Source organism: Saitoella complicata (assembly GCF_001661265.1).
Source record: "Saitoella complicata NRRL Y-17804 unplaced genomic scaffold SAICOscaffold_6, whole genome shotgun sequence".
NCBI classification, from domain to species: Eukaryota; Fungi; Ascomycota; class Saitoellomycetes; order Saitoellales; family Saitoellaceae; genus Saitoella; species Saitoella complicata.
Window position 1 is genome coordinate 232746 of NW_017566997.1, and position 27776 is coordinate 260521.

At 52.3% G+C, this 27776-nt stretch overlaps 16 protein-coding genes across 16 annotated transcripts; 8 read left to right on the top strand and 8 right to left on the bottom strand.

Moving 5' to 3' along the window:
- Nucleotides 1-389: 389 nt before the first annotated feature.
- On the top strand, nucleotides 390-2009 carry SAICODRAFT_43210 (WD40 repeat-like protein; the record flags this gene model as incomplete). The annotated part of the gene is made up of 1 exon (XM_019168728.1): nucleotides 390-2009. A coding segment is annotated over one exon (1620 nt), but the record flags the coding sequence as incomplete, so codon positions are not given.
- Nucleotides 2010-2814: 805 nt separating this feature from the next.
- Nucleotides 2815-3933, bottom strand: SAICODRAFT_34081 (WD repeat-containing protein; the record flags this gene model as incomplete). The annotated part of the gene is made up of 3 exons (XM_019168330.1): nucleotides 2815-3548; nucleotides 3601-3701; nucleotides 3755-3933. 3 exons carry the CDS (start codon nucleotides 3931-3933, stop codon nucleotides 2815-2817), a joined length of 1014 nt encoding a protein of 337 aa, XP_019025522.1.
- A 191-nt stretch (nucleotides 3934-4124) lies between these two features.
- Nucleotides 4125-5048, top strand: SAICODRAFT_54336 (mitochondrial carrier; the record flags this gene model as incomplete). Its single annotated transcript, XM_019169281.1, has 1 exon — nucleotides 4125-5048. The coding sequence occupies one exon, from the start codon at nucleotides 4125-4127 to the stop codon at nucleotides 5046-5048; it is 924 nt and encodes a 307-aa protein (XP_019025523.1).
- Nucleotides 5049-5220: 172 nt separating this feature from the next.
- Nucleotides 5221-6422, bottom strand: SAICODRAFT_6168 (Clavaminate synthase-like protein; the record flags this gene model as incomplete). Its single annotated transcript, XM_019169858.1, has 5 exons — nucleotides 5221-5679; nucleotides 5837-5993; nucleotides 6046-6167; nucleotides 6227-6271; nucleotides 6324-6422. The coding sequence occupies 5 exons, from the start codon at nucleotides 6420-6422 to the stop codon at nucleotides 5221-5223; spliced, it is 882 nt and encodes a 293-aa protein (XP_019025524.1).
- Nucleotides 6423-8965: 2543 nt separating this feature from the next.
- SAICODRAFT_77843 (uncharacterized protein) lies at nucleotides 8966-9795 on the top strand. Its single transcript, XM_019171082.1, has 4 exons — nucleotides 8966-9072; nucleotides 9129-9227; nucleotides 9281-9505; nucleotides 9560-9795. Exons 1-4 carry the CDS (start codon nucleotides 8992-8994, stop codon nucleotides 9776-9778), a joined length of 624 nt encoding a protein of 207 aa, XP_019025525.1. The 5' UTR covers nucleotides 8966-8991; the 3' UTR covers nucleotides 9779-9795.
- On the bottom strand, nucleotides 9748-10811 carry SAICODRAFT_29530 (uncharacterized protein). Its single transcript, XM_019167446.1, has one exon. The coding sequence runs from the start codon at nucleotides 10770-10772 to the stop codon at nucleotides 10089-10091; it is 684 nt and encodes a 227-aa protein (XP_019025526.1). The 5' UTR covers nucleotides 10773-10811; the 3' UTR covers nucleotides 9748-10088.
- Nucleotides 10812-11898: 1087 nt separating this feature from the next.
- Nucleotides 11899-12609, bottom strand: SAICODRAFT_24207 (uncharacterized protein; the record flags this gene model as incomplete). Its single annotated transcript, XM_019166757.1, has 1 exon — nucleotides 11899-12609. One exon carries the CDS (start codon nucleotides 12607-12609, stop codon nucleotides 11899-11901), a length of 711 nt encoding a protein of 236 aa, XP_019025527.1.
- A 181-nt stretch (nucleotides 12610-12790) lies between these two features.
- SAICODRAFT_17967 (uncharacterized protein) lies at nucleotides 12791-15362 on the top strand (the record flags this gene model as incomplete). The annotated part of the gene is made up of 2 exons (XM_019165884.1): nucleotides 12791-12821; nucleotides 12877-15362. The coding sequence occupies 2 exons, from the start codon at nucleotides 12791-12793 to the stop codon at nucleotides 15318-15320; spliced, it is 2475 nt and encodes an 824-aa protein (XP_019025528.1). The 3' UTR covers nucleotides 15321-15362.
- A 259-nt stretch (nucleotides 15363-15621) lies between these two features.
- Nucleotides 15622-16266, bottom strand: SAICODRAFT_209644 (uncharacterized protein). Its single transcript, XM_019166358.1, has 2 exons — nucleotides 16060-16266; nucleotides 15622-15964 (listed from the first exon to the last, which is right to left on the bottom strand). The coding sequence occupies exons 1-2, from the start codon at nucleotides 16133-16135 to the stop codon at nucleotides 15705-15707; spliced, it is 336 nt and encodes a 111-aa protein (XP_019025529.1). The 5' UTR covers nucleotides 16136-16266; the 3' UTR covers nucleotides 15622-15704.
- A 132-nt stretch (nucleotides 16267-16398) lies between these two features.
- On the bottom strand, nucleotides 16399-17457 carry SAICODRAFT_70140 (autophagy protein 16; the record flags this gene model as incomplete). Its single annotated transcript, XM_019170539.1, has 4 exons — nucleotides 17075-17457; nucleotides 16949-17024; nucleotides 16736-16894; nucleotides 16399-16684 (listed from the first exon to the last, which is right to left on the bottom strand). The coding sequence occupies exons 1-4, from the start codon at nucleotides 17172-17174 to the stop codon at nucleotides 16399-16401; spliced, it is 621 nt and encodes a 206-aa protein (XP_019025530.1). The 5' UTR covers nucleotides 17175-17457.
- Nucleotides 17458-17531: 74 nt separating this feature from the next.
- SAICODRAFT_17969 (putative prenylated rab acceptor 1) lies at nucleotides 17532-18428 on the top strand. The gene is made up of 6 exons (XM_019165885.1): nucleotides 17532-17630; nucleotides 17692-17725; nucleotides 17776-17831; nucleotides 17887-17991; nucleotides 18053-18149; nucleotides 18205-18428. The coding sequence occupies exons 1-6, from the start codon at nucleotides 17559-17561 to the stop codon at nucleotides 18354-18356; spliced, it is 516 nt and encodes a 171-aa protein (XP_019025531.1). The 5' UTR covers nucleotides 17532-17558; the 3' UTR covers nucleotides 18357-18428.
- A 473-nt stretch (nucleotides 18429-18901) lies between these two features.
- SAICODRAFT_54758 (major facilitator superfamily transporter) lies at nucleotides 18902-20844 on the top strand (the record flags this gene model as incomplete). The annotated part of the gene is made up of 8 exons (XM_019169313.1): nucleotides 18902-19080; nucleotides 19131-19164; nucleotides 19221-19370; nucleotides 19419-19557; nucleotides 19691-19842; nucleotides 19894-20135; nucleotides 20184-20567; nucleotides 20622-20844. The coding sequence occupies 8 exons, from the start codon at nucleotides 18902-18904 to the stop codon at nucleotides 20842-20844; spliced, it is 1503 nt and encodes a 500-aa protein (XP_019025532.1).
- Nucleotides 20845-21050: 206 nt separating this feature from the next.
- On the top strand, nucleotides 21051-21945 carry SAICODRAFT_29534 (transport protein particle component). The gene is made up of 3 exons (XM_019167447.1): nucleotides 21051-21087; nucleotides 21139-21358; nucleotides 21412-21945. Coding segments are annotated over exons 1-3 (567 nt in total). The 5' UTR covers nucleotides 21051-21086; the 3' UTR covers nucleotides 21758-21945.
- Nucleotides 21859-25098, bottom strand: SAICODRAFT_54530 (DNA repair protein rad5; the record flags this gene model as incomplete). The annotated part of the gene is made up of 2 exons (XM_019169294.1): nucleotides 21859-24946; nucleotides 24995-25098. The coding sequence occupies 2 exons, from the start codon at nucleotides 25096-25098 to the stop codon at nucleotides 21859-21861; spliced, it is 3192 nt and encodes a 1063-aa protein (XP_019025534.1).
- A 430-nt stretch (nucleotides 25099-25528) lies between these two features.
- SAICODRAFT_29535 (uncharacterized protein) lies at nucleotides 25529-26276 on the top strand. The gene has a single exon (XM_019167448.1). The coding sequence runs from the start codon at nucleotides 25548-25550 to the stop codon at nucleotides 26109-26111; it is 564 nt and encodes a 187-aa protein (XP_019025535.1). The 5' UTR covers nucleotides 25529-25547; the 3' UTR covers nucleotides 26112-26276.
- SAICODRAFT_209769 (uncharacterized protein) lies at nucleotides 26225-27705 on the bottom strand. The gene is made up of 4 exons (XM_019166360.1): nucleotides 27493-27705; nucleotides 27336-27433; nucleotides 27168-27219; nucleotides 26225-27115 (listed from the first exon to the last, which is right to left on the bottom strand). The coding sequence occupies exons 2-4, from the start codon at nucleotides 27431-27433 to the stop codon at nucleotides 26339-26341; spliced, it is 927 nt and encodes a 308-aa protein (XP_019025536.1). The 5' UTR covers nucleotides 27493-27705; the 3' UTR covers nucleotides 26225-26338.
- Between the last annotated feature and the right edge of the window lie 71 nt (nucleotides 27706-27776).

Sequence of the window (27776 nt, forward strand, 5' to 3'; positions counted from 1 at the left end):
TGTCGAGGCGGACCGGGAATGGTGGAGCAGCGGGTTCATTATATTCGTCGTCGCCGGGTGCGGGCAATGCGCAGGATGACTATTTCCACACGCCGGCTGCCTCATCGAGGGCGAGGCTATCTGAGCAGTCTCCTGGTTCGGATCCTTTGTCGCAGCGGATTGCAGAACGGGCTGTGTCGTATAGGGTCAGGTCTATGATTACGCCGGTGGAGGAATATCAACCGGCATCGACGTTGTCACCGGGAGATCGTGCCCCCTCGCGAGTAAGGCAGCAGTCGACAGCTGGCGAGATTATCAATGGGATCGGATCTATGCTATCTCTTGAAAACGGTTCTGGAGAGAAACCAGCGACGGCCGACTCCATCAAGTCATACAGCAAAAAGTCTAAGAAGTCTGTTTCCTTTCTCACGAAGATGATTGGAGGAGCAAAACTGAAATACGGCGGGGACGATGAGGAAACATTGGAGGACATAACTCGGCGAGAAGGTCTTGATGCGGATTTGTTCTCTCAGCCCCTCGGTCATGTACCACGACGACCGGCGTTGCCAAAGTACATCCGCGTTCGCTCGTCAGGCAAATCGGAGAGGGAGTTCAACCGTGTCTTCCTGGCACAGGAGTTGCAACCTCCAGTATACGATGAGACGAAATCAAACGACAAACGTCGTAGCTCGGCAACAGCGGAGCAGATTAACAAGCGCGGTGGAAGCATTCCAGGAGATGCAGGAAAGACCAACGGCACCGGATTGCCTGAGCATAAGACTGGTGCAATCTGGGCGATGAAGTTCAGCAAGGACGGCAAGTATATGGCCACCGGAGGACAAGACATGGTTGTTCGAGTGTGGGCCGTGATATCATCACCAGAGGAGCGTGCGAAACACGAAAAGCTGGAAGAGAGAAACACAGAGGGACAGAATGCTGGTTACAAGCTCAACGCACCAGTGTTCTCATCTGAGCCACTGCACGAGTTCCGAGGGCATACTGCGGATGTCTTGGATTTGAGCTGGAGTCGCAACAACTTCTTGTTGTCGTCAAGTATGGACAAGACGGTTCGCTTGTGGCACGTTACTCAAAAGGTGTGTCTGGCTTGCTTTGAACACAGCGATTTTGTCACCGCTATTGCATTTCATCCGAAGGATGACCGGTTTTTCCTCAGTGGTGCGTTGGACTGCAAGCTTCGTCTGTGGAGTATTCCGGACAAGGAGGTCGCTTACTGGAACGAACTACCGGAACTTATCACGGCTGTAGCATTTACCCCAGATGGTAACGTTGCGATAGCAGGATCCTTCACCGGTCTTTGTCTGTTCTACGAAACGGAAGGTCTGCGGTATCACACGCAGGTTCACGTGCGAAGTAGTCGAGGAAGGAACTCTCGAGGTAGCAAGATTACTGGTATCGAGACAGTATCAATGCCTCCTGACAATCCTCACGGAGACTGTAAGCTTCTGATTACCAGCAATGATTCCCGTATCCGAATGTACGATATGCGAGACAAGTCTCTGGAAACAAAATTCAAGGGCAACGAAAACACATGTTCGCAGATTCGCGCTACCTTCTCGGACGATGGTCGTTATGTGATCTGTGGTTCAGAAGACCGGCAAGTATACATCTGGGACGTCAACCCTGGTCCGCATGACAAGAAGGATCGTCGTGGGTACGAACATTTCGAAGCGCATTCGGCTATTGTGACTGTTGCGGCCTTCGCCCCGATCAAGAGTAAGCAACTGCTGACCATGAGTGGAGATCCGACCTACCGGGATTGCACAGATATTGCGAACGGGCGTGCACGAAGCTCATCATTGGCAAGTTCTTATTACTCCCCGGCTCGCTGTGGTCACAGGAAGACGACTACGTATTCGTCTGCCACTTCGAAGGCTGACCACCCAACGCATCCGGACGGAAACATCATCGTCTGTGCGGATTACACCGGTAGAATCAAGGTCTTCCGACAGGACTGTGCCTACCACTCCTTCAGTGACAACATCAGCGAGACATCCTCCCGTCGAACTATTTCGAGCCTCTTCCGTCGTCGCAGCACATTGTCGCAACACTCCGCAACTGAGGCGAACGTCCACGGTAGCTGGCGCAATTCTGCACAGGGCCTGCGGGTGCCTTCGACGCCAGGTTCGTTACGTGGATCATTGGAGAACACCAATGACTACGGCCACACGGACTCGCCGACGATCAAGGGCGTAAGACGCGAGCAAGCAACGCCGGCTTCGGCTAAGAGCAAAGAGTTCGTGACACCTCGGTCTGCCATGAGTCGAAAGTCTGTGGACGCAGCAATGTCGCCTGCTTCGCCTTTACAGGTACAGAAACAAGCACCGACACCCACCCTACAGCCGCAATCACAACAAAAGTCTCGCTCACGCGAACAATCCGTCATAGACGCCATGCTCCAAGACGCCGGACTCACGAGCACCTACTACAACATGCGCGCCAAAACCCAACGCATGGACAGCGGCCTCACAGCCGCCACGGTCTCCACCCAAGCAACGAGTACCGACGACGAAAGCGACGACGAGTTTTTCGATCCGGAAGAGGAGGACCAAGGTGTGCGGTGTAAGCGGTGTGGTGCGACCAATTTTAAGGTGTTCAGGGATCCGAAGCATCCTAGTCATACGCAGTTGAGGTGTGCGAGGTGTAATCATCTTGCTGGGTAAAACGAATCGAAAGTAGCTATTAGCTTGTTATGTGGGACGGTGTACGGAACGGCGTTTCTTCTTAGGTTGAGCATGGGTATATGAGGTTGTCACTCTATATCTGGTATCAAATGGACTTTCTCTCTCTCTCTCCTCAATTCCTCTGTTTTTTTCATCATACGTCCGGCAGCCAGAACGTGAGTTCTGTGGAGGCAGTTGCGAGCATCGCACTTCTCGGGTTAAAGCCAACAACGTGTGGTACACTAGCACCCGCCGCTCCGAGGATATGTTCCGGCGTGATGAGCTTGTCGCGTGTTGGTGCATGGGTGTCCCATACACACAGATTCTTGTCTCCGCTTCCTCCGATGACGTATCTTCCATCCGGTGTAAAACATACGTCGCCAGTACTTCTCGTAAAGTTCGTTGGCTGGTGCCCCGTTAATCTCGTCCTCATCTGGCCGCTGAACGCGTCGATGGTGTAATGTGCGTCCCCCGAAGTCCCAACCAAGATCTGTGAACCGTCGTTCGAGAATGCCAGGGTTGTCCACTCTGGCATCCGTGGTGGGAAAGAGCGTGTCGATAGCCACTTATCATCCGTCAACCTAAACGTCGAGAACGGCTCCTTATCGAAACTCCTCAAATCATACAACAGAATCGAACTCGTCACATGCGACGCGACAGCAAAGATCATCCCGGAGTTATCGAATGTCGCTATTGCCGGTGTCGGGATATTGAGAACACCATGTGCTGTCGAGGAGCGGAGATCCCATAGACGTACGGTGTTGTCGAGGCCTGCGGAGATGATGTGGTCGTCCGAGGGACAGAGTTGGAGGGAGGTTACGCGGGCGTCGTGGCCGCGGAAGTAGCGGATGTAGGAGTTGTCGTGGAGGGACATGTAGCGCACGGTGTCTGTATGCGATTGTCAGTCATATCGACATCTAGAGGACGTCCAACAGCATACGGTCGTTTCCCTTCGTTGATGAGTGTACGACGTTCTGAGAGTGGTGTGTGAACATTGCGAGGTCGCAACCATATTTTTGACTGAGGATTTTCTTGGTATGACTGTATGTATCTGTCAGCAATTCTGCTAGAGCGTTCTGGAGCAAGACACGTACGTTCCAGTCTTGCAGTTGTACAAGTGCATCGAACTATCGTCGGCAGAGGTGATCAACCACTCTCCCGAATCGTCAAAGCCCATGGACGTGATTGGCTTTCCGTCGACATTGTCCTTGAACTGCTTGGAGGTCTTGAACGAGGAGAGGGTGCGACTGTCAATCTTGATTGTTGAAGTCATTTTTGTGGTGTAGTAGTTCTCGAGTATACGGTACGCGCTGCTCTCTGGGACGCGGCACTTGCACGCAGGGCGGTCCCCATCTCCTTCGGGTCCACCGGATCGACCATAGGGTGATCACACACGAACAAACAATGTCACAGACAGCTGCTCCCTTATCCGCCGACAAGGAGCTCCCGTTCGCAAGGGCAGCCATGGCCCCCCCGCCGAAGCAGATGTCCCACCTGGGCTCCTTCATCGCCGGAGGTCTCGCTGCGTGCGGAGCAGTCACCGTCACCAACCCCGCCGAACTCGCCAAAACCCGATTGCAGCTCCAAGGAGAACTCGCAAAAGGCGGACAAGTCAAGAAGATCTACACCGGTGTCTTCCAAGCTATCGGTACAATCTTCAAGCATGAGGGAATCAGGGGATTGCAGCGGGGGTTGGGTACGGCGTATGTATACCAAATTGCCTTGAATGGGTGTCGGTTGGGATTCTACGAGCCGATCCGGAGAGGGACGAATAAGATTGTGTATGGGGATGTGGATCATCCCGGATCAGTCGCTACCGCTGTCTGGGCTGGTGCTTTCTCCGGTGTGTTGGGTGGGTGTTTGGGATCGCCGTTCTACTTGGTGAAGACGAGAATGCAGTCATACTCCCCCGTGCTGCCGGTCGGTACGCAGCACTATTACCGCCACATGTTTGATGCGTTCGGCCAGATCTACAGGAAAGACGGCGCGAAGGGCTTGTTCCGTGGTATGGACGCCGCGATTATGAGAACTGGAGCCGGATCCTCGGTTCAGCTCCCGATATATAACTACGCCAAGGCATTCATCGAGAAACACGACCTCATCGGTGACGGACCCGCCAAACACTTGTCCGCGTCTGCTATCTCCGGTTTCGGTGTGTGTACCGTCATGCAGGTTTTCGATACCGTTATGACTCGTATGTACAACCAGAGTGGTCAGCTTTACAAGAACCCCTTCGATTGTTTCTACAAGACTGTGAAGGCGGAGGGATTCCTTGCGCTCTACAAGGGATTCGGAGCTCATTTGTTGCGTGTTGGACCTCATACTGTGTTGACGTTGACGTTTATGGAGCAGACGATGAAGATGATGAAGTACTTTGAGGGTATGTAAGTGCATTTCGTGGCAAAAAAGGGTGTGGGTGCAAGGTGGGCATATCGGGTGGGGACATTCTGAAGGGGCATCTGTCAGGGTTGGACGGGGAAAAATGCGGAGTTTTGGTTGTGGACACGTGGACATGTGAGTGTACGATATCATAGACGGACAACAAAAGTTTTTTGGTTTCCTATTGCTTCTGGCCATCTTCGTTCTCCTTCCATCCATATGTTGCCGCCAGCCGTCTCCGTAAGTGCTCGCCCGCTGTTAACACCTCTCCTTCTGCCGCGTTCGCACCCCTACCCTTCCTCTCTCTCACGATCTCACTCGGTACAGGCTCTAACAGCGCATCATCATTCGGATGACAAAAGTACACCATTGAGTATCTCTCCTGTCCACGATTAGGCATCCGGACTCGGTGGATCGTGGATCGTAACAGGCCTGCTGTCCAGTAACTCAGTTGATCACCGATATTCACCAAGATTGGCGGTGCGCTGTTCGTGTCGTTCGCGGGTAGTGCGGGCACTGGCACCCATCCCTTTCCTGGTAGCATGATTTCTAGGCCGCTGCTACCTGGTTGTTGAAAGAGTAGCGTTATTGAGCCGTAGTCGGAGTGTGCGCCGGCGCGGTTATCGCCTTGGACTTCTTCCTCGACGGCGGGGTAGTGTAGCAATCGAAGCGTCGAACCAGATGATGCTCCGGGTTGGTGTGATGCTGCCAGGAAATAGGGACCGCCGGCTTCGACGTCAATCCGTATAACCCTGAGTTAGAACGGATCACTTCGAGCGTGGGAAATTTGGACGAACCTTGAGGGCGTGTCCGAAGAATTTCAGGATATCGAGACAGATGCTGTGACACGATGTTGCGAATGAGGATAGAAAGTCGTGTTGTTCAGTGAAGACTGGGGGCAGTGGCTGGTTCTGGGTGCCGTTCATGAGATCGTCGGCTCCGAAGTTGAATGACCTGCGCAAACATGTCAGCCGTCACTTCACCAACATGAGCAGGCCCGGCTTACTCTTTGTAGTCTGAAGGAGTGGAAGGATCCAGCTCCTCGACATTCAAGGCGGCGAAGCCTTGATTGTTCTGGATCGGGTATTTCGACTTTTCCTCGCGATCGAGGGTGAAGAACTGACGCGACTGTTGCCATGAAGTTGGTCAGCCTCGTGCAACTGTCGAATCCAACCATTCAGACAAACCAGGTTGAACGCGCTCCTAACATTGTCCTTTGACAATCCATGTCCCTGCAATCCGAGTCAGCCGAGTAACCACGCAGCGACACCGGGAAGAACCCACATCGATCCACAAAAACCCAACATTGATCGCAGCATCCAACACCTTCTCTGCCCTCTCCTCGTCGAACCTGCTGATATCAATCACGGGAACCGCATCCATTGTTGGCGTTTGGCTGCACTATGTTTTACGTATGCACACAGTACCTAAGGTTCCAGCGAGCACTTGCACCAGTGCATGGCTAATCAACGCGGGGATAGCGTTCACGTCGGTGGACCGCACTGCGTCGAGAAAGCATAGGGTAACGAATCAAGGGAATACAAGCACAAATATGCCAAGTGAGTTGGGAGTGAATGCGGTAATCTCTGTTCCTGTTGGCTAATGGGTGTTCAGTCCGAGGATTCGATGCTTTTTGTCAGGAGCGCAAGCTCATCCAGGCCAGCAACTTGTCCATGCTCAAGGGATGCTCGCTGGGTATCGACGCGACATATTACCTCCAACAGATCCTCACATCTCAACAATCAAAGGAGCCACTGACATCGGCTCTCGGCGGACTGCCACTGGCGCTCAGGAACCACATCAACCGCGACCTCGATGACTTCGAGAGACTGGACGTTAAGCCCGTGTTCGTCTTCAATGGCATCAACTTGTTGAAAAAGGAAGACCCATTTTCTCGGGATGACAAGAGACCATCGCAACGTACTGCTGCCTGGCAACGCTACGAAAAGGGTGAGGTGGACGCCGCATTGCAGAACTTTGGTCAAACCCTACCAAATATGAATGATATCGCCAAGTTCGCACAGTCAGTGTTGGCTGAGAGAGATGTCGACTTTCAGGTTGCGCCGTATTCTGCATGGGCGCAGCTTTCTTACCTCGAGAACCATTCTTCACAATACATTGACTGCATCTACGGAGCATCTGAGGTTCTGCTGTACCAAGGCGTCGAGCGTCTTGTCACTTCTCTCAGACTAGGCGAAAGCAAGTTTAGCTGGGTCCTCAAGCGTGACATTATCAATGCCATGGGCATCAGTGATGAGCAGTTTCTGGACGTGTGTCTTCTCAGCGGCTGCGAGTTTTGTCCTACATTTGCACCGCTCGAGGTCGCGAGCCCCTACGGTCCTAATTTCAATTTCAAGGCTGCACTCGATATGATCAAGGCCTACAGAACAGGTTACAACGCTATCTTGAACCTGAACACACTCCCACCCAAGCCAAACTCATACAACGACAGGTACCAGAGTGCTTGGTGCGCTATCAAGTATCCTTTCGTACTCGGTGCAGAGGGTAAGTTACAGAACCTTAACAGCGCCGAAATCCCCCTCGATATTCACGAGATCATTGGTACGAGGTTGCCAGAGGAGATTTATTACTATCTCTCACGGGGCTACATCGGCACTAACGTCATCAACACCCTCGTTTCCGGTATCCACACTGAGAGTGCACCACTCGACAACGGTGACTCCCAGGAATACCGTAAATTCTTGGGCGATCTGCATGAGATCAGGACACAGGCACTCAGTCTCCTCACCCACCCTTTGCACCGCTACTTCCAGAACAAGAAGACCAGCATCGTGTATTGGTATGCACCTGGTCAGGAAACGCAGATGCAGCACAAGGTTTCACCTACCCCGTATGAGGAGACTGCGACGTGGAATGTGAAGGATGATTTCCTTGATGCGGAGTTGAAGGCGCAGAATAACACGAAGGTCGATCTGCGGTTTGCTGTTCAGACTCTGGCAAAGGGGGGTGGCGCGAAGAAAACGACAGTGTTGAAGGATGCTGCGAATCCTTTGCAGTCTACGAATGAAGTGGTTGCGAATACTTTGTGGAGGACAATGCAGCTGCGACAGCTCGTCTCTAACGGTCATGAGTTGACCAAGTGGGGCAGGGCCCTTGCTATTGCTGTCGAAACCACCTCCGTGGATGACGATCTGTCAGAGGCTTTGTACCTTGCTTTCGAGCTGCTCAAGTTGAATGTCCTTAAGCGGGAACCGTTCACCTCTGCGACAGGAGGCGGTCCAAGCAAGGGGTCTGATGATGAGAAGAACCACATCCGGCTCATTTCTCGGGTTGCGAGTCTGCTTCAGCTCCGCCACAGGGAAGTCCCTTGGTCGGGCCCTGTGAGCCAGAGCTTGATGGCATTCAACTCCTTCGTCAAGACGTTCTCGCGATGCGGACGGAACTTGATGGAGATGGTGGCGCTGTCACTCGCATTGAACGGAAACTGGAAGAGGGATGATGCGATGAAGTTTGGAGAGGTTTCTGCGAGGTTGCCTTTGGGCAAGGAGGTCAATGCAGGTTTGGGTGTCGTGGTGCAAGCATTCTTGGATGAGACTACAGGTGCAGAGGTGTCAGGAGCCAAGGAGACGCTCACAAAGCTTTTCCCTGGTACGGTCGATGCTTTTGGAGACGTCCAGCGTGCCTTCAAGCTCTGGGATGCCGTCGTCGCCGGTGTTAAGGCTGCTCACAAAGATGGTATCGTGGGAGGGTACAAGTTGGGCAACTTCGAGGCCGCGGATGAGTGGTTGAAGAGCAGGAGGGCGTAATAAAGTGACAGGACGTCTAGCATATAGGAAAGAATCTCACAACTTTTTCCTCCTACAATATGGTATCATGTAAGTTTTCCAATTAAGGTGGGCGATAGAGCAGGGGCGTGCGCCAGAGCGCCAACCGACATCATCACCGCGCATCACCAAGGCAGCATACATCCTCCAGCGAAGAACAAACAGAAATGGCACCAAGACAGAAGGCTCTCCTTAAGGTTATCATCCTCGGTGACAGCGGTGTTGGAAAGACCAGTTTGATGAACCAGGTATGTGTCGTGATGCCTTAAAGTAGGGGATCACCCTCACTGACATGCTCCCACAGTACGTGAACAAGAAGTTCAACAATCAATATAAAGCAACCATCGGCGCAGACTTCTTGACGAAGGATGTGATGGTCGATGACCGCCTAGTGACTCTTCAGGTTCGACCTCCTTTCCCACCCCCTTTACCCCCTGTGTTAAATCTGGCATACAGCTCTGGGACACCGCCGGCCAAGAACGTTTCCAATCCTTGGGTGTTGCATTCTACCGAGGCGCAGACTGCTGTGTTCTCGTATACGACGTAAACAATGCCCGCTCCTTCGAGACCCTGGATTCATGGCGAGATGAGTTCCTGATCCAAGCCGCGCCGAGTAACGCGGATAACTTCCCGTTTATCTGTCTGGCGAATAAGATCGATGTTGATGAGAGCAAGAGAATGGTATGCGACATACACCAACGCTTCGAAGGAGGATACTAATGTATGCGCATACAGGTTTCGCAGAAGCGCGCGATGGCGTTTTGTCAGTCAAAGGGTGATATCCCGTATTTTGAGACGAGTGCGAAGGAGGCAATCAATGTTGAGCAAGCATTCGAGGTGATTGCACGGAATGCGCTGGCGATGGAGGATCAGGAGGACTACGCGGGTGACTTTAACGACCCTATCAACTTGGGCGCTGATACTGGTACTTCCTCTGGTGGATGTGCTTGTTAGAGGGTGTTGAAGAAGTCGTAAGATGCTGGAGCACGATACTTTCTTTTGACGAATGATCGGAACTTTCATTGCCTAGACTGCGGACAACCGGTCAAGGTGTTATTTAGGGATATTAACGTTAACTTTTGATCGATATCTCACAGTCCCAAAAGCAAACAAACAGCGTACTCCAACCTCAAAACCTCCTCTAAGAATAATTGCAAACAAAAAGCAAACCGCTATAATACTGAACACTCTCGTCACACCGATATCCAAAAAGCCGAAAGAGAATGTAGAAATACTAGTACTTTTGACACCACACACGCCTAACTTACGCACCAACACGGGTTCCCATCCCAAGAAGTGCTTCGACGGCCAAACTTTCGAGCCCGGCCGGCGGGTTCGAGGCTTCACTCTTGACTTCTGGTGATTCTTTCTTGCTCTTGGACGCGATGCTCAGCAACACGTCCGCACCCTTGACCAGATCGCCGGAGTCGTCGATGCTGGAATGCGAGCGTTTGTGCGATAAATGCGGCGTTCCATTTCCATTCTGTGAAGGACGGCTTCCGTTGACTCTTGAAGCAGCAGCAGTGAGCGCAGCAGCAGCACTCGTCGCCGATCTCTGCGAATACAACTCCGCCAAATCCTGTTGTGCGCGCTGCCGTGCCCTCTCATCCTGCTGCTCCCTCGCCGCCTGCTGCATAGCCGCGATCATGGCCGGACTAGGCTCAGCCGCACTCTTGAACCTGCTCATCATGTGACTCATCGAGTTCTTTCTCTTCTTCTTCTTCTTTTTGGCGTATTTTTCTTCGTCTTGGGCGCACCATTCGCCTTTGATGTTGCCGCCTTCTTCGGCGTATTTGCGGCGCATGTTGCCTAAGAGGACTTCGGAACCGTTGATGACGCATTTTACTGCTTCCCAGCCGTTGATGGAGGCTTTTGAGGCGGGGTTGCCTTTACGAGCGATAGCAGTTGTCCAAGCGGAGGGAGAGGAGTACTCAGGAAGGAGGAACATTGGGCGTGGCTCAAGAGGGATGAGGGTTCCGTACCCAGTGAGGGTACAGCTGTAGCCTCTGTGTTGCAGGATCGCCCCAGGCTGGATGAGACCGGCGGTGATCAGAGTCGACAGCGTCACGGAACGCATATCCAAGCTAGAGGGCGGAGGAGACGACTCTGGTGAGGATGAGGACCTTTCAGACTTTGGCCGCTGCCGAGGCGGCGAACGAGGCGCTTCATTGAATCGACGTTCGTTATCTCTAGGAGCTCTTGGTGAGAGCGGAGGTTGCTCTCTTGGGTGGTGTACCGGCGGTGCCGGCGGGGGCGGAGGTGGTGGTCTGTGGTATCCTTTCTGCTGCTGACTGGGGTGCAAGCCAGGCGGACCCGGTGGGAACATGGGCGGCAACTGCTGTGATTGATTCATCGGATGCTCAGGCTCGAGTCTCCGAGGTGGTTCCGCGTATGTATGCGGCATCTGAGGCCTGTCTGGGGGTGGTGGGGGCCGTGCGTTCGGATCAGGTTGACTCGGGTACGAGTGCATCGGAGGCAGTCCTGGCCGCATCTGCTGCATGGGAGCCATCTGCTGGGGCTGGCCATAGGGAGGCAGAGGGCCGTGGTGCCGTTGATCCATTTGAGGAGGGTAGTCTCGCGGAGGGAACATGGGCGGGAGCTGCATAGAGGGTGCAGACGGAGCCATTGATGGTCGAGAGTAGTCACGCGGATGAGAAGATGGGTGCATCCGTGGTAGAGGAGCTGATTGAGACGGATCGCGAATGGGAGGCAGCTGTACGGGGTACTGCGGTCCTGGACCCTGGCCCAGCGGAGGCAAGGCAGAAGCGTCCTGACCGGGAGGAGCGGTGTTGATGGGAGGGAGCATCATCCTTTGGACAGCGAATGGAGGGAGTGTATGCTGGTCGAGCTGGCCTCTCTTGTCGAGCTGGCGGCGGGAGTGTATGCTGGTCGAGCTGGCCGGGAGTGTATGCTAGGGGGGTGTTGGGATGGTACGAACGACGACGCAGCGACCCAGCGCTGTCCCGGGTGGCTTCTGCGCGTTAGGTCGTTGTATTTGCAGCAGACCGACGCTAGCACGCAACGGGTGCAAGCGCCGTATTTTGCGGTGAAGGGCGAAACGAAGTGCAGACGAACTATCGCCGCTCCTCCCATTGCTCTCCTACTTGGATCAAGTCCTCTATATCGCTCTCGCTCTCCTTTCCTCCCGTATCCAGATCCCGCCATTCATCCGCGAATTCCTTCCAGTTGATGTGCGTCTTCCACGTCACCTCAACCCCGTTTCCTACATGTCTATTCCATATATTCCATCGACTTCTTGCTTCAAACCTCAGTTGGCTGTATACCGTCTCAACCAGATCATACGCCGGCGTGAGCGATATACCGGACTCGATCGGCGCGAGCGAGGGATCGTGATCGACATACGCTTGCAGGAGTGCTACAAAGTCATCCTTCACCTCCTCCAAATCAAAGTACTTTTCTTCCAGTTCGCACATGTGCGTGTAGAGATCATCGAAGCACTCTTGGATCTTGACGGTCAGGAATCCTTCCATTCGCCGTGCCAATGTTCCTCCGCCTGTGAGGTGATCCGTCGCTTTCTTCGAGCCGGGTGCCGGTTGAGCTGGACTGATTGAAGGCGGCAGTCGAGAGACATTCTTCAACTGGGTCGCATAATCCGTGAGATTCCTGACCAAGATCTTCGAATCCACGCGCAAGGCCGAACACCGTTTCGTAAGCTCATCCGTCTCCTTCAGCAGCCGCAAAATCTCGCTCGTAGGCTTCTTCCCAGACCCAGTGACCTTATTCGGCGCCAACTTGACAGGCGTACTCTTTGTCGACCCAGCCATATCCTCCGATAACCTTCCTCGTATTCACGGTCGCAGGGCTCTTCTCTCGGGGGCAGGGCTCTGCGGCGCAGGTGGCGCGTGGATCTCAGCACCTAAATTTCCCATCGATAAGAAAAGTCGAGTTGGTGCAGCTGCGAAGAGAAGAGAGTGAGCGACTGTATACCCAAGAGACCCGTACACCATGGGTAAATACGACAAGAAGCAGGGAAAGGGTGAGCCTCTTCTATCATCCAGTGCTGCTGTGATGGCAACTGACAATTGCCACAGGTCGTCTCGACAAATGGTATAAGCTCGCCAAGGAGCAAGGTTACCGTGCCCGTTCCGCCTTCAAGCTCATCCAGCTCAACAAGAAATACAACTTCCTTCAGAAATCAAAAGTCCTAATCGATCTTTGTGCTGCACCCGGAGGATGGCTCCAAGTCGCCGCAAAGTACATGCCCGCCTCCGCACTCATCTTGGGTGTGGATTTGGCGCCGATTAAGCCAATCCCCAAGGTTATTACGTGGGTTGATGATATTACGACCGAGAAGTGTAGGCATCAACTGAGACAGCACATGAAGACCTGGAAGGCGGATACCGTGTTGCACGATGGTGCGCCCAATGTCGGTGCCGCATGGTTGCAGGATGCCTACTCCCAAGCCGAGCTCGTCTTGAAGTCATTGCAGCTCGCAACCGAGTTCTTGGTTGAGGGCGGTACCTTCGTCACCAAGGTTTTCAGATCTAAAGATTACAACAACCTCATGTGGGTCTTCAACCAGCTGTTCAAGACCGTCGAGGCTACTAAGCCGCCATCATCTCGTAACGTCTCTGCTGAGATTTTCGTCGTGTGTCGTGGATACAAGGCCCCGCATAAGCTTGACCCTAAGTTCTTGGACCCGAAGGCGGTTTTCGAGGATCTGGAAGCGCAGCCGGAGAATCAGGAGGCGAAGGTTTTCCAGCCTGAAAAGAGGAAGCGTCACCGTGAGGGTTACGAGGAGGGTGACTACACTCAGTACAAGGCCATTCCTGTTATGGATTTCATCACCAGCGTAGAGCCTATCCAGCTTCTCGGTCTTTCATCAACGTTCACTTTGGAAGCGGATGATGAGCAGACGAGGCAGATCAAGAAGATGGAGGAGACTACACCTGAAATTATCGAGTGCTGTCGTGATTTGAAGGTTCTCGGTAAGAAGGATTTCCGATCTATTCTCAAGTGGCGTCTTGCTGTCCGCGATGAGCTCGGTCTTAGCAACAAGTCCAAGCCTGCAGAGGAGGAGGAGAAGGTGGAGATCACCCCCATGGATGAGGAGGAACAGCTCGAGCAGGACCTCGCCAACCTCAACGCTGCCGAGATTGCCCGCCGTAAGCGCGACAAGAGGAAGGAGAATGAGCGCAAGAACAAGAACATTCAGAGGATGCAGATGAACATGCTTACGCCGCATGACTTGGGTACCGATCAGGCTCAGGACGAGACCACTTTCTCCCTGAAAACTGTCGAGAAGAACGGTGGTGTTGACAAGGTTGTGAAGGGAAGCATGGATGCGATTCCAGAGGATGAAGAGGACGAGGAGGAAGACTTCGGGGACGACTCAGACTTGGACAGTTCTGATGAGGTTGACCGCTTGGAGTTGGAGATGGATGCCATGTACGAGGACTACACCAACCGGAAAGCCGAGGCGAACGCCAAGTTCCGTGCGAAGAAAGCTCGTCAGGAGGTTGACGGTGGTGAGTGGCGCGGTATCGAGGCAAGTGATGCTGAGAATGAGGATGGTGAGGATGATGAGGGCTTGGGTGCGAGCGTCTCTGACGCTGAGAGCGATGAGTTGGAGAGTGATGATGATGAGCCCAGAGTGAAGAAGTTGTCAACGGATCTTCAGGGCGAGGACCTGAAGGCGGATGGTCTGAGTCGACGGGCAAAGCAGTTCTTTGACCAGGATATCTTCCAGGGTCTCGATGACCTTGACGATCTGGAAGACGAGGAAGAGGATGAGGACGTTGAGATGGGCGAGGAAGTAGAGGACGATGAGGATGAGGATATGGAGGGGCTGCAAGCGGAGGAGGAAGATAGCGGTGACGAGAGCGAGCCTGACTTCGAGATTGTTCCTAGAGAACCCGAGGCGCCGGAGTGGAATGGAGTTGACTCTGATGATGAGGGATCAAAGCGCAAGAGTGGAAAGGGTCTCGATATCATTACCGAGGAGGCCATGACTCTCGCTCACCAGATCGCTACCAAGCAGAAGACCGCCAAGGACGTTGTGGACGAGCACTTCAATAAGTACGCCTTTGCTGACCGCGATGGTCTGCCTACGTGGTTCTTGGATGACGAGAAGAGTCACTCTAAGCCTCACCGTCCTATCACCAAGGAGGCCGCTGCTGCTATCAAGGACAAAATGCGCGCTTTGAACGCTCGCCCGATCAAGAAGGTGTCTGAAGCCAAGGCCCGTAAGAAAATGAGGGTCATCAAGCAGGCCGAGAAGTTGGCGAAGAAGGCTGATTTTATCAACGAGAACGAAGACTTGACAGAGAAGGAGAAGTCGAAGAACATTACTCAGGTCATGTCTAAGCTTGGAAAGGGTAAGCGACCAAAGCAGAAGGTTACTGTCGTTGTTGCGACGGGTTCTACAAAGGGTCAAGGACGTCCTAAGGGTGTTAAGGGCAAGTACAAGATGGTGGACAGCAGAGGAAAGAAGGAGATGAGGGCGCTTAAGCGTATTGCCAAGAAGAAGAAGTAGGCAGTTAGATGATGTGTTATTAGGACATGATATCAGTCGATTTTAGGCAGGCGCATTGAGCGAAAATCGAAGCATTTGTCAAGCATACATGTAATTGGTATTGAGTGTAAGAAACATCGCTCCAGAAAAAAGCTCCGTCCATAAACTCCAGGACACACACAGTCCACAGAAGACTCCAAGTAATAAACAAGCTGAGGTACCCTTGACCTCTTCCTCATCGGGCTAAAGATATCGATACGAAGGCCTGCTCCATATAACCATATGACCCGTTTTGCAGGTTGACCGGTCTTCCTCCACAGATCGCACCTTTTTGATAATGATACAATTCGATCCAGCAAAGAGCATCATTCGTCTCCTAGATCACCGGCTCTTGGCAGCTGTCGCTTACCAGACGATGGTAGCACCACCGGTCTCGACGGCCTCCATCTCGGCAGCAGTCATAACCATCCTGCGGAAGCGGGCAGGCAACTCGTCGCGGTCCATGAACAGGCTACCCTGTGACTGAGCATTTGGAGAGGTGGAAGCGTCCCGACCGTTGTTGCCGAGAGGTCCGTGCTGTTGGGCGGACGAACGGTACTTGATGAAGGAGTCGGGGAACTCGCGAGGGCCCTCGGGGTGAGGCTTGAGAGAGTGATCAATGTTCTCTGTAAACAAATAAATCAGAAAATGCTCAGCAAATGCCAATTGTGAAGACACGGATCGGGACTATCCGGCTTCGATAGGACGGGATCGGACGTACTCGGAATGGTGCGCCTGCCCAAGAAGCGAATGGAGGGAGTGTAAGTAGAAGCGCGGAGTACTCTAGTGATCTGCATCGTCTTTAATGGAGAGAGTTGCCTGTGGAGGGTTGCTGGTTGAAGGTGGTGGTTTGGTCGAGGTTGACTTGACGCGGTGAGGTGTTCCACTTAAGAAAAAACCGGCGATGCCGTGCGCGCGCAACTTGACGTTCCCCACCCGCGACTTAGGCAGATGTCTGTGCATGCCATCGCGATAACGTGAAATGACCTGGTGGCTTAGGTAAAACGAGATAGGGAATGGCGGCATTTTATACGAGAAAATAAGAGGGGAAGCTGGGCTATTAGGGCTGCGGCTTGGCACCGGCTGTGTGTACCGCTTCATACATCTCGTTGGCCTCGTTCATCTTCTCTGCTTCTTGCTTCATCTTCTGCATCCATCGTTCGAGCAACTGCCTGTTATCCGCCTCAAGTCCATTTACCTTGTCTTCCAGCAGTGACAGCTGTAATTGGAAGGTGAGGATCTCATCTTGCAAGTACTGGATCTCCTTGTTCTTCTCCCGCATAGTTTCCTCGTTGACGCGATCTTTGCGTTCGAGGGCATCTCGGCGCGCTTGCGCGTGTGACAACCTGTCGATGGAATTAGTAGGGGCTTAGCATGGCAGATCGATGGTGACAGACTGTCTCTCAATGTTTGCTACAGCGTCTTTTGTCGTCTCTAATTCCTTGGTCGTTGTGTTCAGTTGCTGCTTCAACTCACTCTGCAACTTGTAGAGGTCCGCGATTGTTGCCTTGAATTCATCGACGTTATCGCTGCTGTCTGCCGAAGGGAACTTTGTGCTGTGCACTGTAATTGAGTCTGCTGTTTGCATTACGGTCCGGTTCGTGGCCTACCTTTTCTCAGCTGCGCCGGACTCACTACTGGGCCGGGGTTTGTTCGCTTCCACAACGCCTGCTGCAAGCTTCGTATCTATGAATCATGAGTGTATGCTCTCGAGTGTACCATCCTAGGCAGCTTACAAGCTTGTATCATCTCCGTGTGAGCCTTCTCCCGTCTATCGCGTTCCAGGAGCCGCGAAAGCAATTGCTCTCGCCAGGCCTGCGGTTCTTGCAAACTCATTGCCGTCGCCGTTGATATTTCATGTGCATTCGATGTCCTGGCAACCTCTGAGACGTCCGAGGAGTTCACTGAGCGGGTCCGGCTGTATGCAGAGTCATGTGCTTTCCTGCGGGACCGTGAACGTATAGCAGCCGGCCGCGGTCCGGCTCAAGAGTTGATTGCAAGTCCATCAGCTGAGAGAGTGTCCAATTGCCATAAACAACCGTTGTAACCCTCTTCGACCTTTCCAGCCCACCCTCGTAACTTCGCACCGTCCGTCCCCACCAGCTGTTCCGCTTGGCAACCTGCAGGCCGCGAGTTCAAGCCACGCAGCATCATGTGCGTTCCAAAGGAGCCGAATCGATCAACCGTACAAAAACCCAATTGACCAGCAATTCAAGCGCAATGGCTCAAGTTATCCCTATGATCAGAGAACGTCTCTCTGGAATGAATTTCAACGTTCCTGAACGCTTCCGCGTATGTCGTTGCCTGTATTGTTGGTTGTTACGTGGCTGAATGCTAATGGCGACGTGTCCAGAGCGAGCGCTTTGCTAATTTGCGACCTCTCAATGGTATAGTGGATGGTGGTGGATTTCAGAGTTAGTCTGATGCGTGTGTGCAGAGTTCTTTGATATCCGTAGGGTATCCAAGCCAGCGCATTTCGGCGATGTTACCCAGGTATGACAAGCGTCCTTGGTGAACATCTCGTACATCAAGCTGACCCTCTTCATAGCGTGTCAACTACAACCTCTCCCGGTTCAGCAGCAACTATGCTGTCATCTTCGCTATGCTCTGCTTTTACAGCTTGATCTCCAACCCTTTGCTCCTCTTCGTCATTGTACGTTACTACGACGATTACCCCCAACCACCGTCAAGTTACTAATTGTGTTCACGTGCAGGGTCTCGTCGTCGGTGGGATGTTTCTTATCGGAAAGCTCAACGGTGAGGCTTTGAGCATCGGCCCTGTCCACGCTACTACCTCCCAGTTATATACCGGTACGTCACATGACCCCAGCCGCGCCGGGATGTATGCTTACAATGTGTGTCATAGGTCTCCTCGTCGTTGCCGTCCCTCTTGGTTTCCTCGCTTCTCCGATTTCGACCGTGTTCTGGCTTTTGGGTGCAAGCGCCGTCACTATCTTGGGTCACGCGTCGTTCTTGGAGCCCCCGGTGGAGTCTGCGTTTGAGGAGCAGCAGGTGTAGGGCGTTTATGGATAGAAGGACGTGTTGGATTTAATGAGGAGGAATGTAGAGGGACAGACGATGTCGTAATGGATGGGGGACTGGATGTGTGTGCTGAGAGCTTGAGCCCGTGATTGAGGAGACAGTAAAAGCAAGTTTTGATACCTAGGAAAAAAATTTGATACCGGTTGTACTTCCGTCGGTGCTAAACTGCTCTCAGTCTCAAGCTCATTGGTTCCTTCGACATCGACAGGAAGCATGCATCCGGTTAAGCATAATTTGAGCCCTGCGCGTCGCTCACCCGCACTCCCCGCCGCCGCCTCCAGATTATGAGCTCGGAACGTGTACGCCGGACGCGTTCTCGGCCCGACGGTGGTAGTAGGAAGCAATCATCCGATGACATGCTGGGGTACGTACGGAAAAACACGGTGAAACCTGGTCGTTGTGTGGGGAAGCACTTTCGCGAGATGTCCGGTTACATGTAAGCTGGATTGAGGCCTCTCGAATAAAGATTAAGCCGTAGACGCTTGTGAGGTTCTATCTGACAATACATCTTTTCATTCGTGATGGAGCAACCTTACGATCTTCAGACGAAACTCCATGCTCACCATATCGAGGAGGCGGATCCTGGATCAGTTTCGAATGCGGGCGTGGGAGAATGGGTCGAACCGCCGAGCCACGTTACCAGAGCCATTGTCAGGAAGCTGGACTGGAGGATTTTGCCGGTGATGTCGTTGCTTTACTTGTACGTCTTGATCCACATGCTTTGCTGGACTATACGCTGACTCCAGCTAGGTTTTCTTTCTTGGACAGGACAAACATCGGAAACGTGAGTATTCTCACAGTATGTTCTTGAGAACCACGCTCATCGAGATTCGTATGTAGGCCAAGATTGACGGTCTCACTGAAGACTTGAAACTTACCAGTCTTGAGTACAACCTCTGTTTGACTGTCTTCTTTTTCACCTATGCAGTATTTGAGGTGCCGTCAAACTTGTGTCTCAAGAAGTATGGAGCGCGGAAGTGGATTCCATTTGTACGTTGCTATCTCGCCACAGCCATCTCATACTGACAGTGACTTCAGATTATGTTCGTGTGGGGTGTGATCATGACGTTGATGGGTCTGGTGCACAACTACGAGGGTCTCCTGTCCGCACGACTCTTCCTCGGCCTTGCTGAAGCGGGTTTGTTTCCCGGTGTTACATTCTACTTGACCAACGTTCGTACACCCCGTTCATTTCTTCCTCGCGGTTGTTCAATTGCTAACCTATGGAATAGTGTATGTCCCTCGATCCTCCTCTAGACACACAAACGTGCTCTGTACTCGTGTTGCGCTGGTTACTGACAAGTGTTTAGGGTACAAGCGTGAAGAACAGAGTTTACGTATCGGAATCTTCTTCAGTGCTGCGACCATCGCCGGAGGTTTCGGTGGTCTCCTCGCTTACGGCATCGGCAAGATGGATGGTGTCGGAGGCTGGGAAGGTTGGAGGTGGATTTTCGCACTGGAGGTCGGTCACTGTCTCCCCACCCCTTAGTTTCCTTCTAACCTGTGAGTACAGGGTCTTGCAACTGTCGCCTTGGCTATCGCTGCATACTGGATGATCATCGACTCGCCGCGTACAGCCAAGTTCCTCACCGAGGAGGAAGCGACGATCGTGGAGAACAGAGTCAAGTATGATGGTAGCGCCGGCACTCCTATGTCTGATCATTACGAATGGAAATTCGTTGTTCAGGCTCTTACGGACTGGAAGGTGTGGCTTTCGCTGTTGACGTACTACGGAACGATGACCCCGCTTTACTGGTAAGTCTTTTGAGAAAATGGTGTGGGCGTGGCTAACTTTTGTGACAGTATCGCGTTGTTCTTGCCGTCTATCATCAGGGGGTTGGGTTACCCCACGACAACGTCGCAGTTGTTGACAGTGCCAGTTTACGTCGCCGGATGTCTCGGTGTCCTCATCTTCTGCTACTTCAGCGACAAGTATAGGATGCGTTCACCTTTCATTGTCCTTGGCGCTGTCCTCAACCTCATCGGTTGGGGTGTTGCGTACGGGTCCAATAACATTCATGTCAGGTACTTTGCGATGTTCCTCGCCACTATTGGGAGTTACGCTGGGATTGTTAGTGTCGTGGCTATCTTGCCGAGTAACATCGGCGGACAGACCAAGAGGGCTACTGCGATCGGTATGCAGATTGGTATCGGAGGGTTGTCGGGCTGTATCAGCTCAAACATCTTGTAAGTGACCACGTGGATGATTTTATCGCAAATATTAACCTGGACGTCGTGTAGCTATGCCAAAGATGCCCCAAACTACAGGCCGGCATTGTTGATCGCCCTGGGCCTCTCGGCGCTCGCTTTGGTGAATGCGTGCCTGTACTGGTTTTGCTTGTTGCAGGCAAACAAGAACAAGTTGAAGCAGCAGCGTGAGATTGCGGAAGGTCGTCTGAGCTTTACGGAGAAGGAGTTGGCGGACATGGGTGATCGCAATCCGTACTTTATGTACACGATTTGAGTTGACAGAAGTAGGCTTAGTTTTTGATTTTGATGAAAGGTTGCTTGGAGTTTTGCAGTTGCTGAACGAATAAAAAGAGCGTATAACAGACTTGGCCTTTACGGTATACCGTGCGATGTAGAGAATTAAGCTCTTCACGCGTAACTGGGGCCGTGCATGAAACCGCAGCGACGCGGGTTCAGTCGCTCCGTACAGCTCAAGGGCCTCACCACCACCACATTCCTCCATTCGGATCCGACAGCAGTGAGTGGACTGATCAATGTCGGGCTGAATGCCGCTGATCGGTTATGGTAGTGGCCGACCTCAATACTGCAGCATACATTCCTAGGGGCGACCCATCAACTCCATTATTGAATACGACGTGCTTGGACCTCCTCCTCATCGAGATTGTCCCGCTAGCTCAAAGAATGGCGTCAGAGCTGGATGGTCTGGGTGAAGATGAGGAGGCGAGGCAGGTAGTAAATCGGCGACTTGAAATGCTGGGATACCGAGTAGGCCAGGGACTCGTGGAAAAGTAAGCCGGGTCACTCGAGAATCCTCAACAACTTTAGGCTAACCGTCTTACAGGTTCTCTCGAGATAAGCCACGATTCGTGGAAACACTCGATATCATCAAGTTCATCTGCAAGGATCTCTGGACGATCCTATTTCGGAAACAAATCGACAATCTGAAGACAAATCATCGAGGTACATATGTCCTCACTGACCACAGTTTCAAGTGGTTCAGGGCTATGAGCACGGAAGCTGGCGGTCAAGAGACTGTCAGCAGAGCTCAACCATATGCTTGGTTCCCATGTGGTGTATTACGAGGAGCCTTGACAAATCTAGGACTTCCGAGTACCGTGACGCCTGATATCACGACCCTGCCCTTACCGGCGATGACGATGACGATTTCGACTACGAGGGATGCATAATAGGAGGCATTGGCAAGCAAGAGAAGAACGAAAGACGGAGTTCGGCGTCCTGCACTGATTATATTATACCCAGGCATTTAGTCTACTATGGCAACCCCAACCTAATCCTCAAACAATGTCATGATATCTTGCATCGTTTGTGCCTTCTTGTCTTCCTTTGACATGCCGAGAGACGACGCCACGAAATTCTTCCTCTCCTGGATTTTCAGCATTTTCTCCTCGACCGAGTTCTTCACGATGAAGCGCACGATCGTTACGTCCCGTTCTTGGCCCATCCTGTGAATGCGATCAATGGCTTGTGCCTCGATTGCGAAACTCCACCAAGGATCCATCATGAAGACTCTCGAGGCAGAGACAAGGTTGAGACCAACTCCACCCGCCTTCAGTGAAATAAGCAACACCAGTCCGCCTTCGTGACTCCGTAAGTTCTCCAGCACGGCAGCTCGATTCTTCTGACTGGTAGTACCATCCAGACGTAGAACCGTGAACTTCTCTTTCCTCAGTCTCGCTTCGATCAAATCCAAGAACGACGTGAACTGACTGAAGACAACGGACTTCGTCATCGGCTCCGTCTTTCGTAGTGTCTTGAGGTGGCCCAGGAGTGCGTCAAGCTTGGCAGACGACGTGCCCTGTGCTCGACGAAGAATGACCTCAGGTAACTCGCCCGGCACGACTGGCGGGTGTCGAATTACATCGTAGATCTCACCTTCACTGATTGGTTTCCGGCACGTATGGCAGAGAGGTGCCTCGCCCTTGCTGCGCTGATATTGGATATGGCCGGTGATACACTCCTTGCAAGCCATATGCCAGCAAGGCGTAACTGCCTCATTCTCGATCGATTCACAGCAGATGGGACACTCCTGTTCAGCTTCGTCAAGAATTTGCTTGATGACGTTTGCACCAAACTTGACGTTGGCATTTTGGTCGTTCTCTTCGGAGTAGCGTGAAATCAGAGATTGAAGATCAACATCATCACCGCTGACATCGAATGCATTTGACTCGTTTTCTCCTTCTACGGACTCTTCGAGGTCTGCAGCCCCGATCCTCTGCTTTACTAGCTTTGGATGACAGACACTTTGACGCAATCGTAGCAGCATGGTCAAGATGCCTGTGAAATTCTTAAAGATCGTGCCAGCTTGTTTCGCACCAGCGAATGCATTCTTCGCACGAACGAAGACATAGTCGTAGATCTCTCGTTCAGCGGGAGATAACTCGAGGCACTCCTTGATAATCGTCTTTCCTGGGAGCGGTACAATCGGCTGGCCATCGGCATCCTTCATATCCTTCGTCCTTCTCAGGACGATAGGCTCTAGCACACTCTGCACGATGTCCAGAGCTCTGACCCATTCCTTGTTCTCGAAAGGCACGGTGATGAACGTTCGCCAGAAGCTGAAGTTACCCCACGGCTCAACACGGAGGTAATGAACCAGTGAGTAGAGGTCCTCCAGTTTGTTGATGATCGGCGTACCGGTCAATGCCCACCTCCTCTGCGCCTTGATTGCATAACAACTCCTTGCGGTCTTCGAAGCACGGTTCTTGATGCTGTGAGCTTCGTCCAAGACAACGCGGTAGAACTCAACGCTGAATAGCCCAGAAGGTGCGTTTTGCCCTCCATTTGTGTAGCCCCACTCAGAGAGCAGGGTCCCATAAGACGTGATGATCACATCGGGAGCATGCGCTGCGTTTGGACCACAGCATAAGGCACGAATGTCGATATTCAACTTGTCTGCACCATAGTATACCAATGATTTCAATGTACCGGGTTTAGCAGAGTTCTGTGCTTCAGAATGCCACTGTGAGAGAAGAGACATCGGAGCAATCACCAGCGTGGTCCGTGAAGCAAAGTTCTTGCCGCCGGTACGCTCCATGGTATCGTTCATGTCAGACTCAGAACATTTGTTCGTATGTACCAGACTGAGGACCTCAATAGTCTTTCCCAGTCCCATCTCATCAGCCAAAATGCCTCCAAAAGAATCTTGGCCAGCCTTCTGAAACTCTAGAGACAGCTGACTGGAGTACGGGTTCAAGTAGAACTTGTCATCGTCCTCTTCGTGCACAATGGTCTTACCATCAGCATCCTGTGTAGGCCACATAAACTCTTCCCACAGCGGATGCAAGGCATTTGTTGTTCTCGCACTTTCCTCATCTGCACGCTCTTTGTTGACCATCCAATGTAACGCCTGCTTCTGATACTTCCGCAGATCGAAGGCAAATGTATCGGCTGGGTCCATGCAGGGCATGTTGAAGTCGTACTGCTGCGCTTTTGCATAGAGTGCGTCAAGTTGGTGGGTGTCCAACTCCTGACCTTCTTCTGCTTCGTCTGAATCATCTGTTTTGAGAGGAGGAGTAGCTTGCGATGAGCTAATAGCTCTAGCACTTTCAAAGTGGTCAGCCATTTGAGCAGCTTCCCACAACCCAGCGCGCTTATGTTGGCGTGTGACATCGTTGGTCTGAACAGGTTCAAGGTGGACTTCGTCAAGAATCTTTAAGAGTGCATGTCTCCGTAGGCGTAACCGGCGCTCGTCCTCCGACTCATTCTCGAAATGGAATGGTCGATCCTGAATCTGTTCCTCAGGCGATAATGTATGCGCAGCGAAAGCATCAAACAGAACGTAGCAATGTAGCTGCAGCAAAATGTTCTGTCCAGTACGAAGCGTCTCCGGAGCATAAATGCATGTCCCTTCGAATTCGCAGATATCGCCGTCGATGAGAGGTGCAACAACACTGGCCATCTCCTTGGGTAATCGCCCGATCTCGAAGCCTCGCATGTTGACAAAGCGAACGACGGTATTCATACTAGAAGGTACCATCTGTCCAGATAGTCTGTGTGGAACTCCCCTGGACTTTGCCTGCAGCTTTCTGGTACCATTCCCGGAGCTTGACGGAGAATTACCACGCCCTTTTGCCAGAGTTGACAGTTTCTGGCGTTCCAAACGGATAGCCTCGCCGCCTTTGATAAGATTGGAGCCTGATGATGCAGCATATCCTTCGACACCAAAGGACCCAATGTATTTGCGATGCCAACGTGCCCGACGTTTTGGTAATTTCTGCCGCGGTTGCGTTGCTTGTGGCGGCGCGGCAGCCTGGGCCGCAAACGTTTGTGTGGGCTGCTGTACCGGCGGGCTCGCCCGTTTTGGCACAGGTGCCACAGACTGAGGAAGGTGCTGCCTCCAAGACCCGTCGAAATACCTGCGTGCTCATGAGTAGGTTATCGCGGACGAAGACAGACAGACGTACATGTTCACAGCCCTTTCCAAGTTTCCGTTCGATATGTCTGCAAGAACCTTTAAAGTTGACAATGGCACATTCTCCCCAACAATACCAGACAAATCCGCCAGCATCCCGGTAAGTTTTAGCTTGGGCAAGGGCGGCTTCTCTGCTGGTGCTGAGGTGGGAGCGGGCTCAAATGGCGGCATGGGTAATAATTCTTGTTCATCACCATCCTCCTTGAAGAATCTCCTTCGTTTGGGACTCGGTTCTCCGTCCATGGTGGGTTGGCCAAGTTATTCCCGAAAGCCGCCTTTCAGGTAACGCGACGAAATTACGCGACGAATGTAATGAAGACACGGGTGTCATATTCGCGTCAAAATGTACAGAAACTTGAGCAGAAAGTTTATTCTTAAATATCAAAGAAGACTGAGCCCCTTTGCGTCTTGTTTCCACGCCCTTTCCATTTCCCCACCCCTCAGATACACCGGTGCCTCAATTAGGAGAGTCGTAAATATAGGGACGCTCTCGAGCCTGAACGGTACGGCGAGTACAAAGAGACGAGCCATATTTGAAGCCCGAGATGCCTTCTACAGAACAGACAATTACCACAATGCCGCCTATCAAAGAACCTTCTTATCAATCCACTCTTCCTCTGCGGAAACAGCCTTCGACAGCGTCTACAGGCGAGAATGGAAAACTGCAACACCCTACATTCATCTCTCTACCCCCTCCATCACTACGAGCATCCTTACTATCAGCTTTGACACCTCCTTCAACAACACCTCCGGCAATTGTCCGTGCATTGGAAGCGAATTCAGAGCTCATCACGCCAGAAACATCATGCACCGACCTTCTCTCCGCCCAATTGTCATACGCAAACTCGCCGGCACTATCACCAATTGACAAAGGTCTAGGTGACGCAAATGCACCTTCAAGTCCTGCTGTATCAAATATGGATGAAGGCGGAGAGAAGCGTGCCCGTACACCAGCAGATAGCAGACGGCAGAGTCGACAAGACTTCAGCTACGCTACACCCCCTTATGAGCCCTCGGTATCAACGGACCATACCAAATACGTTTCATTTCCGGCCCCAGAGCTATTCGAGCAGATGCAGTCGGCGGAACAGCAAGTTAAGGGGGCATAGTGGAGAGCTTCACACAAGCAAAGGTGGGATTGAGTTATTTCTGTTCCTTCACACGGCGGGTCACGGGTGGGAATTGAATATCGCGGAGTTTGTTTTTTCGGGTTATATCCTATGGAGCAGTCCCAGGAGTGGACTCCCTCAATATCGGTCATATTGCAAGCATAATATCATTGCATTGCTTCCTCTCATATTGGTACCTTTGCGTGCGCCAGCCGCCTCAATGATTCTTAGATACCCCATGATGCTCCTGCTTTCTTTGAATGCTCCTCCTCTTCTGCCGTGGCCTCCTCGGCGAGTGCGGCAAATACCTTCTGGACTTTGTCTCGTCCCACGAACATGCTCGCGATGCTGAATCGACCGACAATGGGTAACACCTGCAGAACTGACAGTGCTTTCCTTCTCCAATCCTCGTACCCTACCGACTTACATACCAGCACCGCATCCAAGAACCCCTCCAAGTGGCTCGTTTCCAGCCCAGCTCGGCCAAAGATGGTTGGCAGCTTTTCGCTAGGAATCGAGAAGAGGTATTCTGCGGCACCGGGGTTGCTAGCGACCGGTGTTCGGAGGAGTTGAAGAAGAGCCGATACCGTGGGCAGTGAACCTGGGGAGATACCGTACATAGCCAAGTCGAGACTTGCCTGTGATGGCGGAACAACGCTAGATGAGGCGCTGATCTTTGGGGTTTGTGACGGCGGAGAAGCAATGGAAGAGGTGCCGATCTTTGGTTCTTCCTGTGCTGGAACAGCTGCGGGTTGCTCTATCGATGTAAGCTCCGCTGTAGCTGTCTTCACCTGCTCAGGTTTTGTCGGCAAATCTGGCTGTGTAGATGCCTGAGGCACGTCCAGTAGCTCCGCAGGTAGCTCATCAACTTCCTTAACAGGTATCCGGATTCTTTCCGGTGTCACTCTTGCATCGAGTGACGCGTACGAGGCATCTGATGCCTCGTGTGTAGGATTGTTTTCTACATTAGCTAATCTTGACGGTCGAATACCCCGGGTTGCTCTCTGTCAAACAGTGTCAGGATTCGAAGCCCTTCTTGAAATGAAGTACACGGACCTTTGCCTTCTTCTCCAACCATTCCAATTGCTTCAATTCGTCCATAATGGTGCTGTTTCCCGGTTCAATCTTGAGAGCAAGCTCCCAGTCTGGAAGCACGACCGTCAACAATTGCTCTCCGTCTGTCTCCTCATGTGCACATACCTTGCCGGGCTTCAACAAGCTTACCGAGATTCTTCCGTGCAATACCTCTTCTCCATAACGCCTTCACGTTCTGTGCGGTCAATGCAAGTGCTTTGTTGCAGTCTTCCTCGGCGTCTGCCCATCTGCGCAGTTGAAGTGTTAGCTCTGGAACTAAACTGGTGTTGAGAGAGTGCGGGTTTACCTCTCTAGCTTCAAGTTTGTCATAGCTCTGTTGGAAGGGTAGACCTGATCCTGCGGATCGAGGATCATCGCCTCGGAGTAGAATGTAAGAGCTGCTTCATATTCCCCCTTCTTGAAAGCTGTATTTCCTTTGTTTTTGGCTTCGAGAGCAGCTGCCTTGGTCATCGTCAATGTTTGAAATGGTCGAGCAGTCGAGGCTGCGATTGACAATTAGATTTGTCAACGTTACCGTGATGTACGACGCTATGGCACATTCGGCAGAACAAACACGTGAACGCATTACAG

Bases quoted from the DNA above. Each gene is read 5' to 3' on its own strand.
- SAICODRAFT_29535 (XM_019167448.1), top strand. From the start codon at position 25,548: ATGCCTTCTACAGAACAGACAATTACCACAATGCCGCCTATCAAAGAA.
- SAICODRAFT_29530 (XM_019167446.1), bottom strand. From the start codon at position 10,772: ATGTTCCTCCTTCCTGAGTACTCCTCTCCCTCCGCTTGGACAACTGCT.
- SAICODRAFT_77843 (XM_019171082.1), top strand. From the start codon at position 8,992: ATGGCACCAAGACAGAAGGCTCTCCTTAAGGTTATCATCCTCGGTGAC. The intron at 9,073-9,128 runs GTATGTGTCGTG...ATGCTCCCACAG, and splicing joins AGACCAGTTTGATGAACCAG to TACGTGAACAAGAAGTTCAA. The intron at 9,506-9,559 runs GTATGCGACATA...ATGCGCATACAG, and splicing joins TTGATGAGAGCAAGAGAATG to GTTTCGCAGAAGCGCGCGAT.
- SAICODRAFT_209769 (XM_019166360.1), bottom strand. From the start codon at position 27,433: ATGGGCAGACGCCGAGGAAGACTGCAACAAAGCACTTGCATTGACCGC. The intron at 27,220-27,335 runs GTAAGCTTGTTG...ACCGGGAAACAG, and splicing joins TATTGCACGGAAGAATCTCG to CACCATTATGGACGAATTGA. The intron at 27,116-27,167 runs GTCCGTGTACTT...ACTGTTTGACAG, and splicing joins GGTTGGAGAAGAAGGCAAAG to AGAGCAACCCGGGGTATTCG.
- SAICODRAFT_209644 (XM_019166358.1), bottom strand. From the start codon at position 16,135: ATGCAGATCACTAGAGTACTCCGCGCTTCTACTTACACTCCCTCCATT. The intron at 15,965-16,059 runs GTACGTCCGATC...ATTTGTTTACAG, and splicing joins GGGCAGGCGCACCATTCCGA to AGAACATTGATCACTCTCTC.
- SAICODRAFT_29534 (XM_019167447.1), top strand. The intron at 21,359-21,411 runs GTAAGCCGGGTC...ACCGTCTTACAG, and splicing joins GGCCAGGGACTCGTGGAAAA to GTTCTCTCGAGATAAGCCAC.
- SAICODRAFT_17969 (XM_019165885.1), top strand. From the start codon at position 17,559: ATGGCTCAAGTTATCCCTATGATCAGAGAACGTCTCTCTGGAATGAAT. The intron at 17,726-17,775 runs GTATAGTGGATG...GCGTGTGTGCAG, and splicing joins TAATTTGCGACCTCTCAATG to AGTTCTTTGATATCCGTAGG. The intron at 18,150-18,204 runs GTACGTCACATG...TGTGTGTCATAG, and splicing joins TACCTCCCAGTTATATACCG to GTCTCCTCGTCGTTGCCGTC.